Below are 21,208 nucleotides of genomic sequence, written 5' to 3'. Positions count from 1 at the left end.
GATCTAGTATTTTCTCTATACTATTGCTATTATTATTATTATTATTATTATTATTATTATTATTATTATTATTATCTATTTATTTGTTATTATTGTTGTTGCCATTTTTGCTTTAACAAGAGGCTTACAAAAAGACTCAAAATTTGCGATCACTATTTATAGTATATTTTGCAGGCTGTCAAAACAGGACTTAAATGGAGCAAACCGCACTTACCGTTTTAACTTTAAAGACTTGAACTTTAATTTGATCTATTAATTTATTAGAAATGATTTAACGTGCTTTGCGCGTGGTCATATTGAGGAATATTATAATCACCCATATTTTTCTGAGGGCGGACCGAAAGCGGCTAGTCAGCAGCGAAAACCGGGCATGAAATAGTGTTGCACACGGTTGTTCTGTTTACCACCACTTAAGCCTCGATAACTGCTAACGCAAACGCACCGTTTGACCTAATTGCGGCGGAACTGCTTTTAGAATAACATGAAGCCTGCAGTGGATGAAATGTTTCCTGAAGGAGCTGGTCCCTATGTGGACCTGGACGAGGTAGGTTCTCAGATTTAGAGCTTTAAATTAACCGGCGTCTAGATGTGCTAACGCTAACTAGCTCCATATGTTTAAAATGACATGAAACGGAAGCGATGAATATAATCGCCTAGCTTGTTTGTTTTTTGTTTTTGTTTTGGGGTTGTTGTTTTTTTTGTTTTTTTACATTTAACTGCGTTAATACGTTACATTTTGGGTTATTCAGTATTCTTGATAGAAACACCTCAGCTCATCCCGTTAAATGCGTGCATGTCTATGCTGTTGCCTCAGCAAGAAGTCTGATTTTGAGTTCACCATCTTTCTGTGTGGAGTTTTAATGTTAACCCCGTGTTTGCGTGGGCTTTCCCGGGTACTCCGGCTTCCCCCACCGTCCACAGACATATAGTTAATGGGGTTAGGTTAACTGATGATTCTAAATTGCCCATTAGTGTCAGTAGGAAGTTATCTTTTTCTATGTGTTAGCCCTGCTATTGACTGTCAGCCTGCCCATGGTGTACCCCGTCTCTCACCCTACGATTGCTGGGATAGGCTCCAGCTTTCATAGGTTTTTTTTTTTTTTTAATGGAGAGTTTCTCTCTTGTTATTCCAACTTCCTCCCACATCCTAAAGACATGTGTGTTAGGTTAACTGGAGATTTTAAACTAACGTAAGAGTGAGACTGTCTGGTGATCTGTGCTGGGTATAAACCGCCTCTTGCCCTCTGACAGCTGAGACTTCAGTCCTAAAATGTTGTTGTTGTTGTTGTTGTTGTTTTTAATTAGTTTTAATTGCTATAACAAGGGTATTTTACAACTTTGGCATAGATAAGATTTGTCTTATCTCACTTTATATTGGGCCTGTTATCTTTAGTTTTAAATATAATTGTGTTTATTTTTTTGTTGTGTAACATTAAATCTTTGTGCTGGATATTAGTTAAAAGCTCTAAGTAAGCTCTGGCTAAATTGTTAATGTTAATGGCTTTTGTTTTCACTTGGAAGAAAAAAATCCCATCCATTTGCAACATTCAAATTTTCAGGTTATTATCTCAGAATTTCAACTTAATAACTGAAGTTTCAAGTTATTTTCTCAATTTTGAGTTTATTTCTCAGAAGTTTGAGTTGGTAAGTTGAAATTCTAAGACCTGAACTTTTAACCTGTGGATTTTGGAGGAAATTTCCATAGCATACACTGCTGTGATGCAGTAAGTGTAGCAGTTTGTGTACATGTAGATCTTTCTCATGTGGTATGACTGGTTGCACTGTTGTGTGTTTGCAGGCAGGAGGCAGCAGCGGTCTGCTCATGGACCTGGCAGCTAATGAAAAAGCTGTGCACTCCGATTTCTTTAATGGTAAGGGACAGGTTTCTGCATCTCTTCCCAAATTATTAAATTTGATGAGGATTAAATTTACTTCACTGATTCAATTTAATGAGGTTAGGGCTTACAGAGTCGAGCTGGAATTAAACATAAATCTTGTTTTCATATGGCACGGCTAAGCTACGATTCCTTAATTTGTCTCATGAGGCAAACAAATGTGATTAAAACACATGGTATAACATTCCAAAAATAAGCAACGGCATGCTCCTTTCTCTATTTATTGATCACATCTAATAGAAAAACGTGTGATGTTAACAAGTAAAAACCCATTTAAGAGTCCCCAGTTTGTAAATTTGCCTAGTTTAAGCAAGATTGTGTTTGCATGCAGAGAGGAAGGTTCTTTAATGTTCAAGGCAATAACAGAAAACTGGTAAACATCTAGATTTCTAATAGGACAAGCAGACATTTTGCCTTTCCAAAACCTTCATTTAAAGTTTAAAATACATTAAAAGTGTAACTTAAGGTGTAAATATGAACAACTCAAACAAACATAAAAAGTCAGCAAATAAACTTTCAAAGACGTGAAATAAACCCTATATGTTCCAGTATATTATTTCAGTAATTTGAAAGGCTGTGGCTGAGAAAGCCTTAAACCTGTTACCCATTTTCTTCCTTTAACCACGTTATCTTCTCACATTAACCCTCAGCAATCCCATTGTTCCCCTGTAAACACCAGTTTATGTGCAAACACAGACGCAGAAGACACACTATAAAACACCGAGCAAATCTGTTTTGTGCTGGCTGCCGGTGGAACAATTTTTGGCTCAGCAGCACATGACCTAGATAGAAAAGAGCTGATTGTTAAAAAGAGAGCGTGAGGGAAATGAGAGAGAAAGAGGATGGTAAAATGAGTTTATAGCTGCTGTCAGACCGAAACTCAGCGGGACACCTCGCCAGTCAGCTGCACACACACATCGGCACTCATCACCTGGGTCGTTAACACTGCTAGAACTGGTTCCCCTCTACCTAATAAGCTCTGTACTTAAGAGTATTGTAAAACTATAGATATCATCATATTTTAAAGCTCTTTTTTTAAAGTTGTTAGTTTTTTCCTGTAATTAAAGAAGGGGTTGTGCTGACTTGAAGAAGGCAAAGGTCCCCAGATCACATTTAAACGTGACAGGGTGAGTGCAGTTATGTTACGTCTTATGCATATGTAATAGAGGCCTTAGTCGTTGTATTTTGAAGCCCATTGCAGCATTAACACCTTTAAGCTCCGCTATAACTTGCTGTTCACACTTTGACATAAAAGTTTGGTTTGGAGCCAGAACCTCTTTTCAGGTAGTTGTAGTTGACTCTTTTGCCTCTTTTTCACTATAACCTACTTTGTTTGGCTTGACTTGATTTGACTCTAGTCAGTTTCGGATGTTTTCCATTAAATTTGGGTACCATCTCAGTGTGGGTGAAGTCATTATAGCAATGTAGCTCAAAAGTCCTGTGATGTAATTTGTACGTGACACAACACAACAACAACAACAACAACAACAACAACAACAACAGAGGATATCAAGTTAATGTTATCTCTGGTGCTAAACTGACTGTAAGTCTCTGCACCTCGTCACTGGGCCATGGTGTTGCTCTGTGTGTAACCGTTCCTTGTTGCCAGGGATATTGAATTTAATTTTTGTGAATGAGTCACTGACATGACTGAATCAGTGATATCACTCCCTGGCTAATCAGTAGCATGCAGTTTGTTGACGTCACATTTTTGGTTTAGCTCAGTCTGCTTGGAATCCCTGCCTACTGGGTATTAAAAAGTACCTGGTACTAGGACTGGGCCATATCATACCGTTCATGGTAATACCGGTATAATGTTGGGCAACAATAATATGGGTAAAACGCGCATGCACAGTGCCTTTGTTTTCATACGCACATTGCAGAAAAAGCAAGGCGGCAACGGAGAATGAGAAGGGCGAAAGCGGATCGTTGAATGAAACGGATGAACCAGAATTGATTTGTAAAAATGCTGCAACTTCAGTGATGTGGAACTGGTTTAGCTTTTGTCCGTCAGATACACAACAAAACACTATTTTTGGTAGAGCATGCTAGCGGGCCGTCGTTATTACCGTGTTTTTTGAAAATACAGCACACTTAAAATCAATCCTTTGATTTTTCTGAAAATCAACAGTGCCCCTTATAATCCTGTGTGCCTTATGTATGAACTCTGGTTGTGTTTACTGACCTCGAAATGATTTTATGTCGTACACGGCGCTCGAAAATCTGTCAAATGTTTTAGTACGACTTTGCTGGAGTTGTAAAGTATTTTGTTTAGTGTCAATTATACCGTCAGTTATATTGTTATCGCAAATTTTCAAATGTATATCGTGATAAATATTTTTGGTCCTATTGCCCTGCTCTACCTGGTACCAGGTATTGTCCCCAATATGGAAAACCCTAATATCCGAGTCAAATCGAGCCAAGTCACATCATGCTAATTAAAAATGAGGCCATTGTTCTGGAGATTTCACTTTACTCTTATGGTCAGTGAATACTGGCTCTATCTGTTTATAGAAGCTGGATGACCATGCAGAACTGCTGGTTTATTTCAGAGACAGGGCTCTGTAAGTGTGGTATAAGGTCAATGCAACAGTGTGAAACATGAGATTTTTTTTTTCTTTTGAAGACAGATTGTGAAAGTGAGGTGTGTCAAGGAAGCTTTGGCTTTTATGCCATATTTTTACACCACTGAAAGTCATTACAGGTAGCCGAGGGCAAACTGTCCCTCATTACTGAAGACTGAAGAATGTTCACTTCGTCAAACAGTTTCTCAAGCCTGCTGTTGCGAATCATAGCCACCCTTTGGATATTTTGACAAATTAAATTTAGTCTGCAAACCTTCTTACATATGACCGGCATAAGTGGTTGCACAGTTGTATCGGTATTTTCTGTCTCACTATGTTGGTGCAGATTTCTTAAAAACTTGGAAGGTCAGAGTGCAGTTTAGACTAGAGATAACACGATACCACTTTTTTTTATGTCCGATGCCGATATCATAAATTTGGATATCTGCCAATACCGATATGAATCTGATATAGTGTATGTTTTATTCAACAAAACTGTTTTTTTAATATCTTGCTGCATTTTGTATAAGTTCATACTCAAGAAAAAAAAAACACTAAAGCTATTCTGTTAAACCTGTATGCAAAAAAAATACGCTGCACCCAAAATATTTCATAGTTCATCAATACTGAGCTAATAAACTTGAACCCTACACCATCCTCCCTATTCTGGTATTTTAAAGAGTACTTAGAAGAAATATTAAACCACCTAACTAATAGGGTTGCCAACTCAAAGCAAAACAAAAATAGGGAACCACCCTCTGCCTCGTGATGCTTAAATTAAAGTTGATTGCATTGATTAATGCACGTGTAAAATAAATAAATAAATATGCACAGAAACAAATTATTTTTCTACAATAATTAAATAGTACACAGTACAAGTACATTTTACATCAGATTAAAGCTTTGGGTGTAAGATTCAGACAATTATTTATTAAAAGCTAGACATTTTAAATGAGAATAAGAAAGAAAAGTATGTCTTTGTGCCCCCCTTCCCTGTTAATGCCCCACCTGGCCCCCTGGCAAAACTTTGCTAGATCCGCCCCTGCACAGTTACCAGCCGTCAGATTCGTAGAAAAGGATTCTGGTGTAGAAAGTAATATTAAATAAGTTCTAACAACAGCTTATCAAGCTTAAACGTGCTGCTGTTGTTTAGCCGCTGGCTTTCTCTCTCTAGTGCAAAGTGGGCCAAAAACAAAGAAGAGAGACGGGAGTCGCAACAGAAAAGCCGATCAGCTGATCATTGATCAGTTTCATGATTGAAGTAGCAGCAGGAGAGGGAGGGAGGGAGAGAGAAGAGGCAGTCGCTCCATATATCGGTTGTTAAACTTAACGTGGGAATGCTTTACAAACATTCAGAGATGAACTTACACATTTGCTTTACTTCTCGCGGGAATAACTTTCTCAGAGATGAAATGCCGGTTTGGTAGCGAGGCTCCAAATGCTCAACCAGACCGCCGACAGGTGTCGCATGCCACAGCCGCTCTATCAAGTAACGCATACTGGTCCGACGTGCTAAGGTGATGAGCTGAGTTATGTGTGATATTTAATGGATCGGATTACATTTTTTATTTCTCTCCGATATCCGATCCAGTAATTTAGGTCAGTATCGGACCGATACGTAATATCGGATCGGTCCATCCCTAGTTTACACCAAACAAAACCTCACAGCTTTGCATCCAAGAGCAGTTAGTATGCGGCAGTATGAGCACTGAGAGAGACGGATAATGGTCATAATTGTCATAACTGAAAATTCATCACTTAAGGAAGAAATGCTTGATTCATGCTTATGTAAGCAGGTTCAAATTTGTGCATTTGCATCTTAATGTATGTGTAAAATAGTGTCACATCTAAGGCAGTTTTAGGAAAGTTCCACCTTGATTAGAGGGAATGTAACTGATATTAATAGACAGTCCCCCATTCACTTGATAAGTTTCTGGTGACTTTCTCCTTCTGGCCAGTAGTAGTGGCACATGGCAACACTAGAGCGAACATACTGCCTCGTTTTGTTCCCTAAATATCTTGTTAAAATTCCAGTTATTGACCCTGGATGAGAAATCACTTGTGTGCTATTTTAACCTTTTAATATCGAGCTGTCAGAGCCAGTTAGATCCTCTGGTGATGAGTAATTTTCACACCAGTCAGACTGTTAAGTTTGCTAACTGGCCTGTTAGAGTTTTGTCAAAGTGGGGGAAAAGTCTCAGAAGAACCTCATAATGTCTTCTAATGAAGTCATCTGTAGTGGTTTAGACACCATGCGTTCTCCAGATGTGAAAATACTGGCTTTTTAGTAGTATTGTTATTTATTTTTAACCTCTAGGATTGCAACTAACAAATTTTGTCATTAACTTGTTTTTTTTGTTTTTTTCCATTATGTCATTAATTAATAAAACAATCCATTGGCCAATTATTTGTTCCTCTTCCTTCTGGGGTTCCAAGTATATTTAAGTGGTTTCCATCTACCCAACACTCATGTCCCAAGATAATAAAATAGAAATCACGAAAAATTAAATGTTTCCACCTGTGATGCTCAGACCAGTCATATAACTTTATTACCTCGTTGTGTGAACAGATATGTAAATAAGAGTTTTCCTTGTCTTTTTAAGGCCACAGTTACACAGACCTAGAGAGCAGTCAGTGAAATCGACTCTTTTCAGAAGACATAAATTTTGCTTTGAACTCAGACTTTTTGCTCACACTCACAGATCAATTACTGCTTAGTGGGTAATTGGCAAGTGTTTGCAGATATGTCAGCATCTTCTGTGGAACTGCTCATCAACTTGTTGGTGAATACCTATTTTTTTTTTCTTAACAACCAGTGTTTGCCAGGCAGTCACCAACCAGTGTGTAGGTCTGCGTCACTGGGGTATAAGATAATTATTTATTTACGTATGTGTTGTGTTGGTGGTGCATTAAAAAAAAAATTCTTAAGTATCTACAGAGCAGCAGGAATTGTGATCAATATATAAAGTAGATTTAAACTCTGTAATTCTTTCCTTGTCTTTGTTCTCCTGTTTCTTTTTGCAGATTTTGAGGATCTGTTTGATGACGATGACCTGCAGTGATGACACCTGTTTGAGCTGCTGAACATGTACATAAAAGGAATGAAGAAATTGCCCCATTCTCTCTACAAGTCTCTTATTTGTACAGTTTCCCTCGTGTAAATCACTCAGCCGAATATTGAAATAAAACCTTTTTGTTTTTACAAAAAAAGTGGTGGTGAACCAGGTGTCTGAATTCTGAGAATCTCTTACATTCCTGCTGAAGAGAAAATTGTGAGTATGGTTTTGGTGTCGTCTTGTTTGAATCTGCTCCTGCCTGGATTGTAGGCTTGTTTCTCCTGAGAACCACCTGTTAGCAGATGTAATTACATATGTGTTAACGTGATCACTCAATGATCAGCGGGAGCATGATGGGACAGGAATAGGGCTGGAAAAATGTGGAAATGCTAAAAAAAACCAAAAACTCCAGAACAAATAAACATGAAAGAAATAAAAAGCCAGTGTGCAATAATTAAGGTATGACTATGCAGGAACAGCAAAGTACTGTAAACAGAGAAAATGGAAAAAAGATGTTTCTCCTCGTCCACCCTCTTTTTAATGGCCGACTATACTAAAACCAACTTCTTCCAAGTACTTTGGTGACAATTTGTGAATTTTCCAGCATGATTGAGCAACATGTCTCAAGACAAAGCAATAACTTAATTGCACAAGATCAGAGTTTGGATTCATGGCCAGGAAAACTCCAAATCTTAATGAAACTGAAAATCTGTAGTGAGGCTTTAAAAACAGGTGGATGGAAAGATTTACATTCTGTACAGGATAAAGAAAATAATGAAGTTTGTATGTTATATTTTACAAGTAGCATGCTGTCAAGAGTATTTACCTAATGCTTCATAAAAAGTTTAATTTTACTTTACTAAAGGCAGATTTTGTATTTAGTATAGGCCTCGGATTATGGAAAGTTCCAAACTACAGCAGGTCATCAAGTGGAAAACTTGCTATGGGAAACATTTTACAATTTAACGCCAGATTAAAACCAATCAGGTCAAACACTAAGGTTACTAAAAGAAAGCTCTTCTGCATAGCAGATAAATGAGATATACAGTAAATGCATGTGTAAGATTTAGTGTTTTATTGTAAAAGGACAATTACACAGGTGATACTGTCAATAAAATAACATTTGTAATGAGTAGTTACATTACCAGTTGAAGCGCAGTGGTATTTTTGACACATACAGTCACGTGGGCTCTATGTAGGCCTGCGAAAAACTAGCTTGATCCTTACAGCTTTAAAAGTTAAGAGGGTACTAAGCATCCAAGTGCTGCTAATCAAATGCACTTTATAAATCACTTATCCCTTTACCACATCTTTAAATCAGAAATTTTGCATTCAGGTGTGTGTCAGTGTCACAATCTTCCCAGGAGTACACATTCCAGCAGACAATGCAATGCTCAGAGAAACCCAAGAGCTCCATCTCAGACTACGCAGGCCTCAGTTAGAATTTTAAATGTTAAACTTCATGACAGTGCAGTAAGATAAAGACTGAACAAGTATTGTTTATGGCAGCACAGCTTAGGTTTGCAAAAATTCAGTGGAACAAACCTTAAAGTCTGGAACAATGCCGTTTGCACAGGCAAAACTACATTGGAGATGTTATGCAATACCTCATACGAGCTGTTAAGCACTTTGGTTGGCTAATGATTTGGGTTTGTTTTGCAGGCAAAGGACCTGGACAACTTAAACCCATTAGGCTGATGGTGAAATTCTCTGTATATCAAAGAGTTCTAGAGTCAGAAGTAAGGCCACAAGTCTGACAACTAACATTTGGCCCAATTTAGGCCATGCAATGGGGCAATGATCCAAGCACAGAAGCAAATCTCCATCAGAATGTTTGGAAAAAAGAAAAAGTGTTGCAATGGTCCAGTCAAACTCCAGATCTCAAACCAAAATGAAGCAACGCTGTAAAGAAGAGCAGGCCTCTTCCTTTTGCTCTACAAGGACTTGCAGTTTTCTCTAATGGTGACCAAACTAAAACACCTCAAGCTATTCAAAATCCTCCAACTGTAGTTCAGTCTTTAGCTATTTCACAATCAGTCATTTAAGCACCGTGTTCAAAATCTTATACTTCCATAAATGTTAAACATATTCTCTCTCTGGAATAAGACAATGTTTAAAACTGATTTTCTCTTAAAAGTCATATTTGTTTTAAATTAAATTACATTACATTTAGTGTCAAAAATATTTTCAGTAAAAGAACCAAAAACAATAAAAAAAACCCTGCAGCTATTCTGGACATAAACCTGATAACATTACTGAATGGCCTAAATGAATTATAGGCTTATATAGTCAGATGTGGTGATATTGCATCATATATCTCAGATACATCGTTTTTCTACTAAAATCATTGTGTGTGTGTGTGTGTGTGTGTGTGTGTGTGTGTGTGTGTGTGTGTGTGTGTGTTTGTGTACCTGTGTGTGTCTTACGTGGCTGGCATGCCTGAACACAGTTAAACTCAGGAGGAAACTGTAGATTATCAAATTCCTCATGTGTGGACCAGCTGTGCTTGCATGTTGTGTGTGTTCAGACAGAAGCTGTGGTTTGGCCCTCATTGAGGTCTCTGAGAAGTGCTTATGTGGCACCTCAACGCCCCTTTATTTTACAGCCCTGTGTCTTTCCTCTGCCTCCTCTGTGGTCTTTATTTTACTTTACACGAGTTATTGTTGCATCTCTGAAACAGATGTGATTTCTTACATTTAATATAATTAAACAATCAACCGTGAAGTATCTTAAATTAACAACTTGAGGTTTCTTCTTTTCACCCAATACTCCACGTCTTCATCTTTACTCAGAGCTCTCCCACCGTCTCTGCTTTTCTGTCTTTAATTACAGTGCCTCCAATTGGCTGAAAGTTTCAGCCAATCAGGCATCTTCTTGGGGTGGCCCTTGACCCCCCTCAGGTAATCATGCTGAGCCTTTTTTAGTGCGTGTCAGAGATGATGGGCTCACTTTAAAACGTTGCTGGATCCTTTTGTCAGATCAGTCTGTAAGAAGAGCTGCAGGGCAGGCAAGGAGTCCCTAACACACACACAAACACCTCCCACGTACACACCTGGTGGACTGAGCTTCATCCGAGTCCACTTTGGATCCTCTGAAAGGAAACTCTGAAGTCAAACAACCGCAGGTAAGTGACCAAACAGTGCAGTCTGTGTTTACTTTTGGTAGAATCAGGTATTTTCCGAGGCTTAAAATTCTGCTGAAATTCTGCTGAAAAACACCTGGTTCTGTTTTACTATGACAAACCAGTAGGTTGAACCCAGCCAGGAGCCGTTGTGGCAACATGTTTGTTTCAAAAGTTCAATTCCAAGCCACAGGCCGAGGTCACTTCTCCAACTGTTGAGGCTTTTGATAGAGCTTTAAAAGTTTTGTAAAGCTATTTTTGAGCTTTAAAATGCATCTTTGTGAGAAAAATAGTGACTCGTGGCTAAAATATTACTACTATGGCTGGTTGGACCATATTTTTGGAGCCAGTGATCAAAGTATATGTGAAAAAAAGGATTTTGCATCATGTGAAGTGTCAAACAGGTACAGGCACAGAAAGGATCAAAGTGACAGTGGTTTTCAAGATTGTGTTTTTGTTGAGGTCCAGTCATGGCTGAAAGAAGACGGACCAGTTTCTCCGGTGTGTTGATCACCATTGTGCTGGCTGTGATGCTGCTGCCTGGTGAGTACCCAGCAGACATGGGACATTACAGACGGCGTCAGATAACAAGGCCAGATTGTCAGCTATACATTATATTATAGCGAATTATGGAAATGATGACAGGTAGCTAAATTATAATGTTGATTAGTAATCTCACAGTGTAAATATATTCATATTCTATAATACTGCAGATTGAAATCTCTATTGGAAGAAACAATCACAATAACACAATCAGAAGATGCACAATTAGGAGCCCAATAAATTAAAGAATTATTAAAAAATATTTGCAAGACAGCAAAGCTCCAAGATCTCCAAGAGTTTGGAGGTTAGTCTGCTTTATGGGTGCATTCCAAGCTCGGTGACAGTGTTAGGATCTCAAATGAAAATGTGTTAGTGGTGAAAAGATGGAGCTTTTTCTTTTATTTATATTATATACATTGCTTGGGTTTTTGGTAGGTCTGCAACAAATATTTTCTTAATCAAACTTGAGGGTTTTGTTTCTAAGTGCCTCCAACAAAGTCTGAGATAATGTCATCAGATATCTTAGATGCAACCCCAAACCTAAAGATAATCACTTTGAAATTGTATTAAAGGCACAAAAGCACTAAAACCTCACACTCCAAAACCAGCAACCCATCGTATCTTTCATCAGAACAAAATTTATTAATATCTTACACTCTTATCTAATACTTCAGTGTATACAAAGCTATAACTAATTAAAAATCTGTCTAAACTCATCTTATTCAAACAGGCTTCAGCAACTTTCAACTACTTTTCTAGCTCCACTTTAAAGCAAAGTTACCTGTAAAACACGGTGCCTCTATGACACGTGGATACTCTGAAAGATAAGCACACTCCCCAAAAGTCTTCAGTGCTGAGATGCTGCCATTTAAAGTGAAAAAACATCCCTGAAAGACTGCAGTTTCCGGTGAATGCTCACTTCTCGCACTGCAAGTCTGTTCTTAAATACAGTCCTTGAGCAAATAAGAGTCCATTCATGTCCCGACTGATGGGTAGAACAAAAGAACAATGATGACATAAAAGCATGTTTCCAGTTTTACGAGTTGAAAAACTGAATGATTGAAGAGTAAATCGTGAGGTGAAGGGTAGACTTTACTGTGGGTAAGAATGAGTCATTCAAGTCCACATTGATGACGAATGTCAGCCATTATTTCTTAATGTTAGCAGGGACACAGCAGTGATGAGTGACTTTCTTTCTTTGTCTGTTTTTAAAAAAAATTAAATATTCATGAATCAGAGCTTTTACCTTTTGCATTTAGATTGACATGCAGTTATTTTAAACCATTAAAAAACACACAGCTGGCTATAGATCAGTGTGATACTAATAAAGCTATTCAGAGCCAGAGGATCTAGCTTTTAGACTTACAACATTTTTGATTTTGTGGATCAGTTTAGCAGCTTATTTTTCCAACTTTCCTTTGATTGTTCGAGCCTCCTTAAAATGCATTTGCCTTGAGCTATTGCTTCATTTCAAGGTTCAGTTTGTTAAAGCTAAAGTTTAGTTGCAGTACATCTGATGAGTTCATGAGAACTGGGTTTCACATATATCATCACGCGGCTCTATAACATGCCTGTGATGCTCATATATCACCGGCGATGTTGCAACATGGAGACAGTTTGTTCCCCTACCACCTGTTTCCAGTTCTCTCTCTTCTTGATTGACATGCTTTCTTTTAAAATTGGTTTTCAAAGTTACGCTCCCTGATGGATAAAGGGGAAAAAATACAGTAACGAGGAAGAGGAGGAGTTACTTTGATCAGTAAAAAAATTATTACCTGTCAGCATCACCTCCTCTATGCCCTCTTAAAGTGCTGCTGTTTCCAGATGTGCCTGCCATTTTTTACAGGCTTGTTAAAAGAAAGAAAGAGAGAAATAGAGTGGATATACTGAGGCAGCATCATTCAGCCCACCCTCCTCCTCCTCCTCCTCCTCCTCCTCCTAAACATCACCATGGGTCACCTTCCCACCTTCTCCTTTAACTTTAGGATCCATACCTTTAGTTTAACCTCACAGGTGACAGTGCATATCCATTCTTCCAATCCCAACATTAAAAAAGAAGAAAAGAAGAAGAAAAATCAAGAGATTAATGTTTTTTTCCACTTAAAACACACGGCACGTAACCCTAATTTATCCCCTGTGGATCTTTTTAAGGCTGTCATCTGTTCCTCTCTTCTTCTTCCTCCTTCTCCTCTTCCTCCCCTTCTGTGAGGGACTAACACCTTCTCCCTGCGGAGATGAAAGGAACCCGGAGCAGAGCTGAATCTGAATCTGCTGTTCCTTCGACTTCAAACTGTGCACACGTGTGCATGTATGTGCATACAGATACACACGGCCCTTTGAAAGCACAGCGTGGGGCTTCGTGTTACAAGCACCCCTATAAAAATCTACAAAGAACTGCAGTAACCAGTGCTTCAGGCAGTGCCAATTACCCCAGCCCTATTTAATGAAAACTATCAGCCCGTAAGCATTTGAGGTTTAATGTCATGTTATCGCTTGGATATTACAGACAAATTAGATTAGAAAGAATCAGCAATTTTGACTTCAGCAACATCTGTTTTTGCTTTTCTCTGTTTGCAGCATTCTTGTCTGCTGGACCAATTGTGCAAAAGCCCAGAGGAGATGGTAAGTATGTGGTTTTTACCTTTAAAGATACTTCAACATGTGTGTTTGTTTCTAAAGAGTGCACGGTGACCGAGTTTTTGAAAAGTTTGTCCATGGAAGAGGTTTGTGATTGGAAAGTAAACACAGATTTATGACTTCCACCTCACCTGGCTTCTGTGTAGCTTCAACTCTTGACCCTGTGATTGAGAGCTAATGTGAGATGGAAGCCGTTTTCTAGCGAATACAAAAAAAAGGGGTTTGAGTCCTTGAATGTTTTGTTGGAAACTTTTAAAGTCACTAGAAAGTCCTTGAATATGATGTCAGCGTGGAAGCCTTTGGATCAGCCGTGTCTTTGCTTTTTCCCCTCATCTCCTGCCCTCAGCGGGGGAAAGCATCCAGGAGAAGGCGGCTGCTGCAGCAGCACACAGGAGGCTGATCCGCAACCGCAGGAACATCAGCTGGTACAAACAGCACTCTGACTTCTGGGCATGGTACAAGTACTTTACTGACAACGGCAACCAGGAGGCAGTGAGTGAACGCTTTGTTTTCGACATTAACGGTGTCATGAAATGAAAGTTTCCATGTAACACTTCAGCTGTTCAATATGAAACAAAACTCTTTAGTATTGACAAGTTGTTAATGAGATGATTGGTTCTCTTATATTTAAAGCTGCTCTAATTAATGCTTTTATATTAACCCTTTAAAGCCTGAACCATGAAATAATTAAAATGGATTTTTAATATATTAATGTACATGCCAACTTATTTGTATTGTATTTGCCAAATCTGGCATTTATTTTGCAATGTATTGCTTAAAAATGTGTTGTGCAGTTTATTTAGGTTTTTTGTGGGGGAAATAATCATGTTGATGATGTAGAAGTTGCCATAACTCACAAAAACTGTATGTATCAAATGTGAGGTATTATAGGTATTACTTGAGTCTTTTGCAGTGACCAAACCATAAATTAAATCTGATCTCTACTGTTTTAGCACCTTTTAGCACAGTTTTTGGTTCCTTTCAGCTTCACTGCTTTGATTTATTGTTGCTGCCCTTGTTTTTTAGACATGACAAGGGGGCAAGGAAGGACTCGGAATTTGGATTCAGGAAAAATGAGTGGAGTCACTAAGAAGTCGCAAATATTATTATCATCCTAAACCTGAATATATCACTAACAACTCTCACATATAAAGTTAATGAGCCAGTAAAATCAGGAGTAGTTTGAAAAGTTGCGTGAATTTCTGCTGGGAAAAGTTGACGGAGTGAGTTTTATCAAACAGGAATTAAACACACACAACCAAATGTCCTTTCAAAGGACTCTGCAGCAGGCACCAGATCTACACAGGCCTGTCCAGCTTCTTTCACCAGAAGGTTCAGTTCACCTAAACAGCTAAACTAAAGATTCACACCTGCTACAAAACACAATAAAACAAAAGAAACAAACAAAAATTACATTTCTCTTACATGTCAACATTATAATCAATAAAACAGGGTTACCAACAAAAAGCTAGCGTTCTGCTAATGCATGCTGATTGGTCAGTTACTTCCTTGATAGCACCAGTTTTCAAAAACAGAGGCTAGGAGGACAATCGTGTTTATGAATAGGAAGAAGCCGGTTATTACTGCTGTTTTACAGTCTCATACTCTTATATTAAAAAAGCATAATTAAAATTGCCAGAGTACAAATGTTGACCACACAGAGTTTATCATTTCGGCCAGAGATAGTTTCTTTCTGAGCGCCTCCCTGTAAAACTGGATGTTCAGAGAGTGGTGGTTCTCTGAGAAGCCTTTTACTTTTATTGATGTTACATGTCATCCGATCAGTGAAAAAACAATAAACCCTTACTCCCTTCAGATTCAGGAGATGGATCGCATTTTCCTCGCCTACCTCCAGAACAAGAACCGTGCTGAGGGACGTCGCTCCTACAAGGCCTACTTGAGACACCTGGGAGATGTTTATAAATCCTGCTCCGATACTGAAGACCCCAACTGCGTGGCTTCCTACACCAGCAGGGCCAGTCCTAAAGCGGAACCCCCCAAACCTGCCCCAGTAAAAACCTGTGACCCCACCAAGGACCCCTACTGCATGTACATGGCTTTAGTCCAGGGAAAGAGCCCTTACAAGCCATTGGTGCTCCCGGCTGCCACCCCTGCTCCTCAGTACGTCCACTCTCCTGCTCCAGCCAAGGACCCTCAGTCAGGGTACTATTACTACTCGCCGTCCACGATGCCTTTCCTGACCATGGTATGCTATAGTATTTTTTGTGCATAGTATACATGTATATTTACTGTATTTTAATTAATTAATTATTCATTGCACGTTTTCTATCATGGCATACAAAATATCACAATTTTTCAAACTGTTTACAACTGAAAAACTGATTATTGTTTAAATTTAAGGTAATTTAGAGAGTTTTTAGAGTTCTTTATTTAGAATTTAGAGTTCTTGTTGAAACTTATGTTATTATTAGTTAATAGAACCTTAGACTGCTGGGCAGTGGTGCATCTGAAAGCTCCCATGGGTAAGATTTGCAAACCTATATCTATAATTGTTGCCCAAGATGGATGCATTCAGCAGGAGCAATAATTTAATTGCTTACAAATGTTTTCGATGAGAAAAAATTTGCACCCATCTCATAATATGGATCCTTGTTTCTCGTGCTTCAGGAGCAGAAGGTAGAGTTGCTGCGGATCTGTGGCTCTGATGATGTGGAGTGTCTGCAGTACCATCTGAAAGCTGCTTATGGGTATTCTGGTGGGTCCCGTCCATCATATGCCCACCTTGGCTGTGACCCCAAGAAAGATCCTGCCTGCAAAATGTTACAGAAAGCTCCTGCTGGTCTCTACATGAATGCCTATTCTGCCTCCAGTACGGTACGTCTTATTCGTCATACTAATTTCCTTCAACAGCTTTCTGCATTACTGTATTTTAATTTTACTCTATCCCTCCAGGCTCCCCAAGCTGCACCAGGATCCTGCAATCCTCTTTTTGAAGACGGTTGCAACCCTCTTACCGCCACCAGATTTTCCACTTCTCCAGAATCATACAAAAGTAACGAGAGAGATCAGGCCGCTGCCATCCGTGCTGCCCCTCCTGCTGAGCAGTATGACCCCTATTCCATGTATAGGGATTCTTATTCTAATGTTAACAGAGTCACTGATCCTTATGCTATGTATCGCCAGGCCAGTGCCCCAACTTCTCCTCCAGCTACTGATCTCTTTGCTGTACTGCGCCAATACATGGCCCAAGCTCACACTAATGACCCATATGCTCCACGTATGGGGGCTGCTTCTGAGTCAAACTCCAACGATCCTTACTCTACTATGCGTGATGCAGCAGGCGCTATGCACCTGCACACCCCTCCCTCCCCCAGGCAGCAGCACCCTTATTCCTATCCCAGTTATGAGGAACCTGCCCAGGAGGAACGCCACCCTCTGGGTCCCCCAGGCAAAACCAAGGAGGGCTACGACTGTTTCATTGGCTATGACCGTGAATGCTATCCCGTGAAGCCCAGCGCACCTCGCTCTGGAGTTCAACGTCGCATCCCTTACCCTGCTGAGGCCTATGAGCCCCACCTGAATTCTGACGGCACCCGCAACGGCGTCCTGGAGCCTGTAAACCCACACTGTGACCCCGAGTATGACCGTGACTGCCGCCTGCGTCGCTATGAGACCGAGCAGCCTCAAAGCCAGCCTGAACGTCATGCTGCAGAGGACCACAGCCAGACGGCAGCCGAGAGAGAGCAGGTTAATCAGGACCAGTATGAAGCAGAGCCCTACCAGAGCGGCCAGGAGGAATCTCACACACCCTACCAGCCTCTCTCACAAGGCATGCCCAGCCTCCAGGACATACTGAGGCGCTATGGAGACCAGTATCCCGGGCAGGAGGATCACAGAGCTTATGCAGACAACTACCACAAGAAGTAAACAGGCTAACACACACAAAAGCATGCAGATGGACATGAATGCACAGTCCCAATGCGTTCCTGTAGTTCAGCCCTTGAACGCCTCATGCCCCGAGAAACCAGTTCTATCTGGACCAGAGGTGGGACACAGGTGAATTTGATGGACCCAGAGAGCAAGTACATGCATGTACATCCCAAACACAGCTTCTTGCTTTGGGAGCCTGCTAAAAACTTTCCTGGAACGCCTTCTTATAACTTTAGTTGCTTCAGGCCTGATGCTTTGATTTATTGCTTTTTACTTTCTACCTTAAACTCTCCTCTGTGCTTTCAAGTGTGTAATGACCTCGCAGCTCTCAGCTTTGCTTCTGTATCTGTGCATTATTTTTAAAATGAAATATTGTTTATTGCTTTTTGACACAGATGGATTGTCATTTTTTTCATTTTAATTGTTCTAATAAAAAATACAGAAATATGTTTGTTGGCTTTGATTTTTTTTTTTTTTTTTTGCATTTTACTGCACCATGACATACTGACTAGCTACTATAATCTGGAACAAATGGATCCACTCAGAAAGAAAAAAACATAATATGGGTATTTGGGGGTTACATCTATGATATAAAAGCTGAAGTAGAGTTTTAAGATATATAAGCATCCACTGATTTTTGGTTTTTCATTTCTTTTGAATGAATGCAAAGGGGGAAAAAAAAAATCCCGACTTGTATTATATGTCCAAAATAAATAAAAGCAAACTTTAATTAGAATCAAGCATTTCTTGGGTATTGCACGCTGTCTGCCAAAATCTTGAAGTCTTCTGAACAGAAATATATATTCTGGTCCAGGGTTACCATTTGAATAAACACTGGACAGATTAGCAGGCTTTACTCAAATGACAATTTGCACTCACATACCGTGTACAAAACTTTAAATATACTTCACTTACACAGACTATAGGGTTTATCATTTAGTGTAAAATTATTATTATTTCTACTGATGCCCTGAAGTAAATGCAAAAAGTGTAAATTTCTTTTGTCAATTATTCCCTTTCTCTGTCTCATTAACACACAGGGGTGGCTGTAGCTCAGGAGGTAGCGCACGTCATCCACTAATTGGAAGGTTGGTGGTTTAGTCCCTGGCTGTCCCAGTCTGCATGCCAAAGTAAAGTATCGTTAGCGTGCAACCCTCAGGTTTTTTTCTGAATTGTTTATTGGACTGTGAATGTGAAGCAGAAAGAAGAAAAACAAATGCTTGAATGAGGACTGTTGTATAAAGCAGTTTGAATGCCTCAGTCAAGTAGAAAATACTACGAACGAGTGTTTACCATTAACATAAATTCATGCATCTCATTGCTTTTTGAGAAACACTCACATGGGATTTTAATAGTCTTCCTTTAAAAACCAAAAAACCTTTGTGAGTACTGTATATTACACGGTGTACACCAAATGTTCGGGGCCCAACGCCTGCTGTGAAGGAGAAAAAAAGAGTTCAGCTGTTCCACGAAACAGAATTTCTTTTAGGAATGTGCTTGTTAGTTTTCTCAAAAATGTGGTTTTGCTATTGCTGTGGTGGTGGGGTGTGGTTTTGGCTCAGCTGTGGGGAGTAGAGGTGGAACAGGAGATTCAGAGCTCAGTGCCAATCAGAGACTGAGTGGCACAGCTGTGGCACATTGTTTAATCAGTCTCTCCTATTTATGCAGCAGCATGCTAGAACCCCCGGTAAGCACTCATGGTGGCCGGTGTGGTAGAAACCATCAGATGACTGAGCGACCTGACACTGAGTGCGCGCGGCCGTGCCAGAGTGCCTGAGCATATGAACACTCACGCTGGAGTGTGAACTGTTGTTGTAAATGAAGGCACAAGGAGACAGAGCTGTACTACACTTCCAGCAGTGTTACAGTCATGCAGGAAAGAACTGCATGATTCACACTAAACAATCGCAACTGTCATTCAACTTGCTGTAGTTTCCAGTGCTGTGCGTGCAGTGTCAAAACAACTGTAATCACTTTCCTAAATTTACTTATTCGTATGTCCTAACCTAGATTATTTTTATGTTGGTCGAGTCAGTCACTACTTGCGCTTCCTCTAAGTGAGGACTGATGCTTTCTTCTTTTTTTTGAATTTGAGGTTTCTTCTGCTCTACTCTTATCCAAACTGTGACTCCATTGTTTTCCATGCTGGATCTCTCAGTTAGCTCCAAAAGACACAGCAAGAGGAGGGTGAGAGGCCCGACTTTCATTGATCCAGGAGCCGTCAAACACATTAACGCCACATGCCTTCAGCAGATTGGAGTGAAGCTCTTGTAGGCCTCAAAGTTCAGCTGAAAACCATTCAGTTGCAAACAAAAGGACAAAGGGTATGCAGGATTTGTTTTGTTTTAATTAGGTAATAAAAATCAGGGGATACGGTGCAAGTTGTGATGAATATATGATGAGAATTTCTTTTATAAAAACAGAGATGAACTCCTTTGAGGCATCACATATTGGTGTTAATTAAAAGAGGGATGGTTGTAAAAGGGATCCAGCAGGGTAGCATTTATAGATTTGAAGAGGAGGAACATTGTCAAACAACATGCTCAAAAGCAAATATAGACCCGATTCACTGTAAAGGCTGGTTAAGTAATTTTCTAAGATTGGAATGAAGAATGAGGACCTAAATCTGGAAGCAACACATCATGGACTTGTAATATGTGTCGGATGATTCACTGTCAGGTATGAGTAGGAGAAAATGATGATACTTGCACTGATAAAGCTGGATCATCCTCTTTTTGGAATACTTATTTACTGTGGACACAGTTAAAAAAAATAAATTAAATGAAGTGGGACGTTTTAGTTGAAATGTGTATTTAGCCTGATGAATAAACCGAAAGAAAAGCAGTAGGAAGTAAAACAAGAAGCTGTCTTCTATCATCACAGTTACAAATATTGGCTCAGTTTTTTGAGTAACTGAAATAAAAATATTAAAAAAAAAAAAAACTGACAGGAGAGCTTCTAAAAATTTGAAAATCCACTCAAAAGTTTTAAAAATGTTTTATCTAACAAAACAGAGGTGCTGTGGGAAGAAAAACACAATTTGCATCACTACAAATTAATTACGTTCTTTTCAGAGTAAAATTTTGACTCTATTTTGTGAAATATAAAAGAGTAGAAAAAAAATCCTGGCACATTGGCACATCTTCAGTCTTCTCCTGCTGAGTGGATTCACAGCTGTGCAGCGAGTAAAATGCTTCACCTAAAATAACATGACCTTTTATGTCTTAACTAAAGACATCCGAGAAAAATAACTGGACCAGAAATCCAGGTACTGATAACAAATCAAAGCTTCTCTTCTACTAAATATACCCAACGTGAACAAGACAACAAATGAGTTAAGGAGCAAAGAATCTCTTTTCAAAGTATGTTCACAAGTTATTGCATTCAGAAGATTTTTTTTTTCAGAAAACTTGACCTCTAACCTTGAGGTCAAGGTCACTGAGATTTAAACTTTTTAGTAGATACACGGCATCAAGCTCCTACGTTGCTTCGTTCTCGAGT

At 39.3% G+C, this 21,208-nt stretch overlaps 2 protein-coding genes across 5 annotated transcripts; both read left to right on the top strand.

Annotated features, from left to right (window-relative positions):
• Positions 1–358: 358 nt before the first annotated feature.
• cops9 (COP9 signalosome subunit 9) lies at positions 359–7,670 on the top strand. Its single transcript, XM_080864403.1, has 3 exons — positions 359–544; positions 1,799–1,871; positions 7,484–7,670. The coding sequence occupies exons 1-3, from the start codon at positions 482–484 to the stop codon at positions 7,519–7,521; spliced, it is 174 nt and encodes a 57-aa protein (XP_080720529.1). The 5' UTR covers positions 359–481; the 3' UTR covers positions 7,522–7,670.
• and1 (actinodin1) lies at positions 7,594–18,154 on the top strand. 4 transcript variants are annotated; one of them, XM_080864400.1, is made up of 9 exons: positions 7,594–7,731; positions 10,348–10,415; positions 10,494–10,639; positions 11,099–11,179; positions 13,757–13,801; positions 14,163–14,308; positions 15,633–16,022; positions 16,445–16,651; positions 16,730–18,154. In XM_080864400.1, exons 4-9 carry the CDS (start codon positions 11,107–11,109, stop codon positions 17,702–17,704), a joined length of 1,836 nt encoding a protein of 611 aa, XP_080720526.1. In that variant the 5' UTR covers positions 7,594–7,731; positions 10,348–10,415; positions 10,494–10,639; positions 11,099–11,106; the 3' UTR covers positions 17,705–18,154. The 4 variants fall into 4 exon arrangements, with proteins under 4 accessions (XP_080720526.1, XP_080720528.1, XP_080720525.1 ...); XM_080864402.1 differs by having other exon boundaries at positions 10,348–10,639; positions 11,105–11,179; XM_080864399.1 differs by having other exon boundaries at positions 10,348–10,639.
• The last annotated feature ends 3,054 nt before the right edge of the window (positions 18,155–21,208 follow it).

The sequence above is a fragment of the Rhamphochromis sp. 'chilingali' genome (assembly GCF_963969265.1).
Source record: "Rhamphochromis sp. 'chilingali' genome assembly, chromosome: 18".
Lineage (NCBI taxonomy): Eukaryota > Metazoa > Chordata > Actinopteri > Cichliformes > Cichlidae > Rhamphochromis > Rhamphochromis sp. 'chilingali'.
Note: the sequence above shows the minus strand (reverse complement) of the source record. Positions and strands in the feature narration are given on the sequence as shown.

Bases quoted from the DNA above. Each gene is read 5' to 3' on its own strand.
- and1 (XM_080864400.1), top strand. From the start codon at position 11,107: ATGGCTGAAAGAAGACGGACCAGTTTCTCCGGTGTGTTGATCACCATT. The intron at 11,180-13,756 runs GTGAGTACCCAG...CTCTGTTTGCAG, and splicing joins GGCTGTGATGCTGCTGCCTG to CATTCTTGTCTGCTGGACCA. The intron at 16,652-16,729 runs GTACGTCTTATT...CTATCCCTCCAG, and splicing joins CCTATTCTGCCTCCAGTACG to GCTCCCCAAGCTGCACCAGG.
- cops9 (XM_080864403.1), top strand. From the start codon at position 482: ATGAAGCCTGCAGTGGATGAAATGTTTCCTGAAGGAGCTGGTCCCTAT. The intron at 545-1,798 runs GTAGGTTCTCAG...GTGTGTTTGCAG, and splicing joins CCTATGTGGACCTGGACGAG to GCAGGAGGCAGCAGCGGTCT. The intron at 1,872-7,483 runs GTAAGGGACAGG...TTCTTTTTGCAG, and splicing joins GCACTCCGATTTCTTTAATG to ATTTTGAGGATCTGTTTGAT.